The 9,261-nt window shown below is 38.1% G+C and overlaps 1 protein-coding gene across 1 annotated transcript in view; it reads left to right on the top strand.

Moving 5' to 3' along the window:
* The first annotated feature begins 2,501 nt into the window (after positions 1-2,501).
* The window catches only part of LOC122826743 (lysine-specific demethylase RSBN1L-like), a 29,170-nt gene continuing 22,410 nt past the window's right edge, over positions 2,502-9,261 (top strand). Inside the window, exons 1-2 of the mRNA XM_044108962.1 lie at positions 2,502-3,203; positions 8,810-8,941. Coding sequence (XP_043964897.1) covers positions 2,582-3,203; positions 8,810-8,941 — 754 coding nt within the window. The 5' untranslated portion in view covers positions 2,502-2,581. The remainder of the gene's footprint in view (positions 3,204-8,809; positions 8,942-9,261) is intronic.

The raw sequence follows: 9,261 nt of genomic DNA, 5'->3' as shown, positions 1-9,261 counted from the left end.
CTCCTGTTTATGTTTTGTTTCTCATTCAGGTTTGGTCAGTCGGATGAACGACGGTGTGCGCGGATGGTAATCGTTTTAGGATGCAGACAAGATGAGCTTTTAATAATTCACTCTGACTTATGAAGTTCTAATGCTGTCTGATAAATTAGAATATGATGACTAGATAATGGATCATAAGTGAACTGTTGGAGGGAGATTAATGAACATTTGTCACGGTGTTTCTACGCATGCTTGGAAAAAGAAAACCATTTTATGGGCACAGGGGAAAACAGAGTTTCCACAATTTATTCTTTTATATAAAATAAGGATAAAATAATACCAAGCCATAAAGTAACTTAGCCAAAAATGTTCAAGAAGCATTTTGTTTTGTAATATTTTTCTTGTGCTTATTGTGCAAAAAATATTGCAGGTTTTTATCATTCTGCTCTCTAAAGAGTAACATAAGTATAACACACAACTGATCTAAGTTCAGTTAAGAAAAATAAAATGTATAAAAATTGTCATTATCTTTCGCTTTTAAATCAGGGAAATGAAAGCGATTTTAACTGGAAAATATACAGAGTTTTAAAATTCAGCCTATGCTTGATTTGCGTTAATTACACAGGGATGAATAATCATGACACAAGATTCACTATTCAGACCAGAGGTTGTCCTTTGCAGTGCTTAGGTGGGCAAGGACTGGGGGGTCAAAGGGTCAAAATGACCTCCAAGGGAGCCAGTTCCCACGCTGAATAGACATAAAATCATAATTATGAAATGCATTGACCTCTTAGTGTTAAACAATAGACCTCTGATTCACATTAATGGGCTATCCATCTCTCTTTTTTTAAGTGTATTACTGCAACTGTAAATTCTGCTGAAGGAAGAGAAACTGCACTCGTGTAAATTAATAACATCTAATTTAGACTTAAATTAGCTAAATTGAAGGGTCGGCAACTTTGTGTTTAAGGGCAGGGAATCAATTAGGGATTAACAGCATACTTCATCAAGAATCCGGAAATCATTAATGTTTCTTATTTACAGTCATAACATGCATTGGAGGTTAAGAGTTGTGATCCAAATACATGGCTTGATCTGTATGCTTTAATGGTTAAGAATAATTCATGAAGCTATTGAAATAATCTTTTTTTTACTCAAAATAGAGACTGAACTGTGTGCATAACTAAAACAAAACAAAAAAAACCCTCACCATTCTTTCTGGGAAAAACATTCAGAGGGACTGATGTAAGCTTGGATATGTTATTTGGCACAATATGAAATAAAAATGTTTCAAATGTAGCCGGGTTGCTGCCTTAACTGGGCCACCTTGGTTTCCCCAAAGAGCGCTTCAACTCAATGTGTAATGTTATAAATATAACCAGCTACAGCTGAGCATGTGTAGCTGTAGCACCAGGATGCACTGGCGTCTGAAGAGACTGCAAACTGTGTCGGCTCTGTTTGAAAACATGTAGAAAATAGAGAACTTGCAGGAAATACTGCATTTGAATCGGAGTGACACCAGGTCCCACCTCTAGCTTGCATCTAATCTCAACATCTCATGTGGTTTACTATGTTAATAACTGGCTGTTATTTGCTAACATTTTTGCCTTTTTTGAAATTGAAGAAAACATTTAAAATTCATTGAATCAGAGTTTAAAACTAGCCAGAAGATTTGCAACCTTGTACAATAAAAAGTGAGAGCGATGAACCTGTCGCTGTATATATTAGATTAAAAAAAAACTAAAAATAAAACCCCCAGAAGGTTTATCTTTTTAATTACAATAACAGGAGGGGACACATTCATACTGACTTGATTAAAACTATCGAAGAGTAACGCTTTGAATCAGATTGGCTGGCATCTGTCAAGGGAGAACAGATGTCCAAACCAACCTGATGCTCTGTGAAAGTAATTTCTCCAAATGTAACAACTGGTTGCGCTAACGACTGCCATGGAGCATTTGCTTAAACTCGCAGTCTTTTAAATTAGCGAGGAGGAATTTTTGTTGAATTGGTTTTTTTTCAGCCACATCAGAGGATTTCAAGCATGAACAGCCTGTTTAACATACTTCCACAGCATCTCAGTCAGATTTAAGTCAGGACTTTAACTAGGAAAAGTTGGACCAAGTTGATTTGGACTTTCTTCCCCTCTAATAAATAAAATTAAGACTGCGTTTTGCATTTACCTTGGTTGTCGTATGACTTCTAAATTATTTTCCAAATCAATATATAGTAAAATGGGCTTTATTAAATCAAAAATATAGCTTACTAAATTGAGTTTTGAAGTAGTTGTACATGCATTTATTTATTTTTTCCTCTGACAAAATTACTTGAGGCAATTTACATCATTCAGTGTGTGAGATATTGAGATAACTATTTCTTTAATACACAGTGAGATCTCACTGATGTGAAAAACAGTTCCTTATTTATTCAGGCTAGCCCCGCCCCCTGCTGTCAGTCATAATTAGACCCCGCCCCCGATTCCATACTTGTCAATCAATGCAAAGCCCCGCCCCCACATAGCTTGTGCGTCGCGGAAAAAAAAAAAAAACAGCAGCATCGGTGGCTGTTGGGGAAGAGAGTAAATAGAGGGAGAAGCCTCAAGATGGCTGACTCGCACGGCTCTGTTCACCTCTCCGGAGCTCCGGCTGTTGCTGCTTCTCCTTCCGCTACCGGAGCTTCGGTCAAAAACGGATTCGGTAAGGCAGCCGAGTCGAAGGGAGCCGCTGACAACCGCCCGCAGTGTTCCGGAGATTTTAGCCCACCCAAGAAGGTCCGAGTCGAGGAGAGGAGCGTTAAACCCAAGAAAGTCAGCAAGGACGCGGGTGATGGAAGCAACGGCAGCGGGAAAAAGAAAACCCAGCAGCTCACTAAGCAGCAGAATCGTAGTAGCAGTAGCGCGGGCTTATGGAGCTTCAGCCCGGTTAAGACGAACAGCAGCAGCAACCCTCCGGTGCCTGCTACCGATGGATCCCAGCCACTCAAAGTCTTTAAACAGAGCGATTTCTTCCTCCACAAGGCGCCTTCCTCGAAAACCAAGTGTAAAGATAAACAGAAGGAGAAGGAGAGAGAAAAAAGGAAAGGAGGCGGGGAGGAGAAAAAGAAACATGAACTGTTTGTGACCTCCGGAGTTGGGAATAATGTTACTAACAGCAACGACAGTAAAGGGTTTAACAACGTTTCTGCAGCAAAGAGAGAAAATGGAGATGTCCTGTTACCATCAAAAGGTAGGCCGTTATAATTTTCGTTTTTGTCTTTAATACCAGAACTTTCATGTTTTTTAATAAGTGGTCTCGAGTTGTGCTCTTTTATAGCTTCTTAGCTGGCAGATTCAGCCATTTGAACATGTGGCCCAGTCCCAGAGAGTGTCTGCCTTTTAATATATCCCAGTAGTCCCACTTTTAGCTCCTTTTTAAAAATCCTCAGTCGTGAAATCATACACAAACGAGCCAAGCGCTTCTGTAGTCAACATTTGAACGCCAGGGGGAATGTTTACAACCTGTTTAGTGATTTTTTTTAACTCCGTTTGATCGACGTGTCTATGGGCTGCGTTCTGCCAGCGTTTTTTTTTTTTTTTTTTTTTGTCGCTCGCTCACCCGCGCGTGAACCCTCGAGCTCTAGAAAGAACGTCGGTCAGTCACGCGACCTGGTATTTGGAATTATAATCAGCCTCTCTCTTGCTGCGGCGGAATAGTTACGTAATTACGACGTATGGCTACAATGTTACACATTTTCTTAGAAAACGGCAATTATAGTGAAACTAAACCAAATGTCGACCTAGAACCCAAGCCGAGTTGTTTATTTTTATGGTTCTTCGCTTTATTTTTATTACGAATTGTGAGCGTAGAAGAACTACACGCTCATTCTGTCAAAACAATATGACAGCCGCCCGCCATTATAGGCTAAGTGTTGTTTTGGTAGTGCACCACGCCCCCCTCTGTAACCTCAGGCGGTATGGATGAGCAGTCAGACAGCGTCCCGTGCTAGCTGAAACAATTACGAAGGTGGCAAAAATTAATTTAGAAATTAGAACAATTTGTTTCACATTCATTGCATTTACTACTAAAGCGTTATCACGGCCAACTGTGTTGTTAAATATTACACATTCTGAGAAGTAACAATAACATTGTCACATAGTTACCTAAATAAACTATTCAAGCCTTCTATGACTTAACCATTGCATATTGAAAGTAATTTAATATATTTGTATGGTTTTATTTTATTTTTGCTTTTTGTCTGAAGGCACGAGCCTCAATTTACATTTTCTCTATCTTCTATTTTATTCTACATCATGTCATTGGTTGAACCAATCTCCTTGAGTTACTTCATCTTCCCAAGTGTATAAAAGCAGTGCCAGGGCATCTGACCAGACTGGCCAAGTTTAATATTGGAAAGCTGAGTTTAAAAGCAAGGCTACTTCAATAATATGAACTATTCTAAATATTGAATCCATGCAGTCTTTGCGACAACAATTCTGCAGCTTTATTACATTTTAGTGAGAGGTTGAGTGCCACAGTATAGCAGTATTCATAAATGTTTTACTTTTCCACATTTATTCAAGTTATAGCGAATATAATTTTTTATTAATTCTGAGTCACACATTTTGCTTTGTTTTAGTCTGTCTTTTGACAAATATGTAGTTTTGTTTTATTCAGCTTAACCATTTATTGTAATTTTCTGACTCAATTTACTGTCAATATATAGTTGTCTAAAATATGAAGTCATATGAATGCTTTTTATTGGATCTTGAGTGTAAATAATTTCTTTTCTAAGGAAAATCTCCTTTGAGACTCATGACTTCCACCTTATGTTGGACGCAAATCGCCATTCACCCTACCACTCGAGAATGCTTGGTTTTTCCAGGTCTTTCTTTCCTTTCTTTTCTGTAGGAAAGAAAGACCTGGATGTAGCTTAAAAGTTTAAAGTTGGATTAGGTTATGAAACAATATCCCAAGGGTTGATAGACATATTTATTTTATCATGCACAAATTTGGCTTCTATGGAAGATTTGGCAAAAGAGAGCTATTGTGGAAATAAATCTTGTTTTCAGTTTGCCAAAAGGGATGAATGGGACACGGCAAGGTGTTCAGGTAAAACTGGACCAGGGTTGAACAATGTGACCAGCATCTAAATTACGTGGCAGAAAAGTAACTCGGTGCACCCATCCCGACAGTAAAGTATACAGTGAGACCAACTTTGAAAACAATGCATAATTTTCCTTCCACTTTAAAATTATGCATTATATTCTTTTGGTAAATCGGTGAAAATCCTTCTAAAACACATTGCTGTCTGTGGTTGTAATGTGAAAAAAACGTACAGTGTAGAAATATTTTTAGACAGGTCTGTGTTTTGTTTTCTGTGTGCCTCTGTCTCCTCACAAATAAAAATTTTTAGTGCTCTAGCGGGGAGATCCGGTGGGCACATGTCGGTGTGTGTGAGCGCATGATGTCACCCTTTTCCAGTTGGTCAGTTTAAGAGGTCATGACACACCATGAACAGCTACTGCTGTCAAATTGGACACCAGGATAGGATGTTATTGCCCAGAAAGGTTGGAAGATGCAGTGCTGTAAACAGACTTAGGGGTGGAGGTGGGGGTGGGGGTACTTTTATGTTGCTTGTGTAAAAAAACCAGCAGGCAATACTTTATGAAACTACAGTATTGATCAAAATTGGTATACATCTGTGTATTATTGCTTTAAAAGTAAGGTAACTGGTTTCCTTTAATGCTGTTCATTTGACATCTGTAGTTTGCAACTTGAACTATTATTTTCTGACACGTCTAGTAATATTTCACTGGTGTTAAACAGTTTTCTCAGATGTAGTTTAAGCATGGAGACTCATAGGTTCAGAAACACTTTCTTAAAGTTGCACTGTACTCTCTTGAAGGGCAAGAATTCTCCTGCGAGGATCCAAGCAGTATCAGATCATCAAGTAATATTATTAGCGTTAGCTGGCGTTGGTGCTTCCCTGAGGGAACAGCGACTGCTGACTGCGTTTGGTCCTGCAACAGAAAAGGGTTGGTTGTTATCAGTATAGTGAATGTAAACGTTTTAAGACGATTCTCAGAATGAAATCAAAATTTTGTGAGGGGGGAAAAAAGTGGTGTCACTTTTTTTTTTTTTTTTTTTTTTAGTTTTCCCTCCAACTTTGACCTGTGTTTGTACTTGGGCTAGTCAAAGAGTTAAAAAATTACTTTGTGTTGATGTAAATGTCTAATAGTTACCTTGGCCAGTAAGAGATGACTCAACAAATTTAAATAAAAGGTCAAAGAATATCAGACATTTTTGACCAAGAACATGTAAAACAATGTTCAAACAAACAAAACAAATCTATGCTGAGATTCAATTGTTGAACAAAAAAGAAAAATGATATTCCTAATGCTTTTAAAGTGATATAAATAGTGATATAAATTGTTTTTTTTCTCAACAAATATTTTCCATATTTGACTCTTGAAAAAAACAAATGGACCCATAAAATCTGTTTACCATTTACTTCTCTGATATCTATTAGAAGAACTTTAAGTTGCTCAAACGTCCTAGTCAGGGTTACGCCTGGGTTGGATTTAGTTTTCCCTTATTCGATATAATTTCTTTGAGAAGCTTGGACTTGCTATACCAGAAGTAGCATATTGATGTGGGGGTTCCCTTTATAAGACGCCGGTGTACTCAGCTTGCGTTCATTGGAAATAAAGGATATCTTCTTCCCTATAGCTATTTGTGAATCAAAAAATCTGACTTCATGCACCGTTTTATTATGAATAAATTCAGTTTCATTTAGGGGCCATGTGTGTGCCGAGATGCTGTTGACAGATCCACAGTATGAGCCTGCTGGACAAAATATGGTCTTCATTTAGCTCCTTTAAAAAAAACAAAAAAAAAAAACTTATATAACTTTAAGAATGCGACAGAGGCTTGATGGATTACACTTCCCAGCGTTTCTGGGTACACAGCGTTTGTGCTTGTTTGAGTCTCCCGTATTCAAACATGAAACATCCATTAAACTAAGCAGAGTGCTTCTTTTCTGTCATGCATTTGTGTTCTGCTTAAAATATGTCAATTTTTATATATATATATATATATATATATATATATATATATATATATATATATATATATATATTGATGGACAGACGTTGATATTGAAAGAATCAGTTTGTCAGTGTTTGTTTGCTCCATCAAGACTTGTACAGTAGCAATATTATGTTGCTGCAGGTCCAAATGTTCTCCTGGACTTTAAAGGTCACCGGGGTCACCATGTGGCAGGTGGGCTCAGAAATGTCTGCAAAATACACAAGTTTTAAACACCGGTGAAATGAGTGCAAAACTGAGCACAGACGGTGAAAGAATGAAGCCGTTTTTCATTCTACATCGTGTTTTTTTCCTCCCCGACAGACAACATCAAACAAAACCCCACTGATGTATGCATATATCTTATTTTCTCGTTTTGTTCCCCTGAATTTGAGACGCTGGATGCGAGCAACGGGTGGCGTAGTTGAAGATTGCGAGCCGCCTGCCTCTGGCGTCTTTCCTGTGATCATCGGAATGGTGAAAACCTCCCGCTGTGCTCCCCTTCCAAAACCGATGGCTGCAGCAAAATCAGAAAACAAAACAGCCAGAAAAGGGCTGCACATTCATTTCTGATCATTTATACCTCCACAGAAGTCTGTATATTAGAACAAGTGAAGCCTATGAGAAAGTTTCTGTTCATTTCTATGGGGATTCCCCTGTGTTGAGCTGTGATGCAGTATGCTTTTTCTTTTTTTTTTTTTTTCTTTTCAGTGTAGTTGAGGTTGGGTAACCCAGCTGGGCTTGTATTTGTTAATATATTTATTAGGCAGTTAATGTCATTCATTACTCATGATGGGATCAGAGTTGACGTCACACTGTGTGTGTGTGGGGAAAAAAGTAGAATTTCTGTAAAACAATGTTTCACGTTTTAAATGGTCACCTCCACTGATTTATTTCCCTGACATCAATATGGACAATAGCGATATTTACCCATCTGTAGTGTGAGTTGACAAACTGTGATGGATGCCTCAGTTTTTTTACCTGGAAAAGGCAATTAGGAAATGACACCAATGGCAAAAAAATCGAAACAAACACTGCCTAAATATTTCCTTACATGTTTGCTCCTTTTTTGTTAGAACATTACTGATTCTGATGTAGTTACGCCTTAGAGTCTCTCCTTCCTCAGCAACAACTCCCACATCTGGAGAGACGGTGCATTCACCGAAAAGATAGAAGATTGGAATTTTTGTGGTCAGCTGGCCAAGTTGAAAATTGGTAGATTTCAGTAACTTACTTGCCGTTATTTGAGTGTCAATATCGTACCAGCGAATCAGTTCACTTATTATTCTTCTCCGCTCCTGCAAGGGTTCTTTTATCTTTATTCCTGCGAACAGTGAGCAGAGCTAGACTGTGATCTTCAACCTGCAGTATGAAAACACAGCTTCCTTTTTACCAGCTGCTTCTGCTGACAGGGTTCAAATAAGAAAGTTATCAGTTTTTTTTAATGAATTTTTTATGGGAAGTGAAAGGAAGCAAATGATCAAAGAGGGCGAGTAAGAAAAGATTGGATCAAACTTGGAAGTTTTATCAAGAAAGGTGGAGGATCGTTGTTCAGGCGGGAACTGCGGGTGTTAGTCGGCGTCCTTGCTGTGCCTTTCAAAAAAATAAAAAAATTTAAAAAAACTAAAACCCTCCAGCAAACAAAAGAGGAATATCAACATTTTCAACAGATTTTTTTTTCTGGTTTAAAATAAGGTAGCCTGGACTAAGCGCACATCAACTTGTGTGGTCTGAAATAATCAAACCTACCTTATCCATTTTTGCAGAAAATCCCAACAAGGACGAGATGAAGGCCCGCGAAAAGAAGAAGGTGAAAGAACGAGAGAAGGAGAAGAAAAAGCACAAAGTGATGAATGAGATCAAGAGAGAGAACGGCGAAGTCAAGCAGCCGATTAAAGGTTGGGTGAAACTCTCATGCATACCAAATGACGAGCGGGAGGGAAACAAATCTCGTCTGTTGAAGCTGCAGTTGGTGAAAGTGGTATTTTAAGATGTTCAGATAATTATTTTCTAATTAAAGTAATTATGAGGGAAATTTAATTGTTAAGTCATAGCCTAAACGACAGGAAGTAGCACAAAACCTTCACATAACATTCAAAAAGGAAAATGTTTGTAATGTCAGACATCGGAATGAATGTGCTCCATATTTCAAACTCTTTCTTCCACAAGGTGGTGTGCCGTTAATCATTAGTGCAAGATTAATGTTCAGAGGTTATAA

The sequence above is a fragment of the Gambusia affinis genome, linkage group LG23 (assembly GCF_019740435.1).
Source record: "Gambusia affinis linkage group LG23, SWU_Gaff_1.0, whole genome shotgun sequence".
Classification (NCBI taxonomy): Eukaryota; Metazoa; Chordata; class Actinopteri; order Cyprinodontiformes; family Poeciliidae; genus Gambusia; species Gambusia affinis.
Note: the sequence above shows the minus strand (reverse complement) of the source record. Positions and strands in the feature narration are given on the sequence as shown.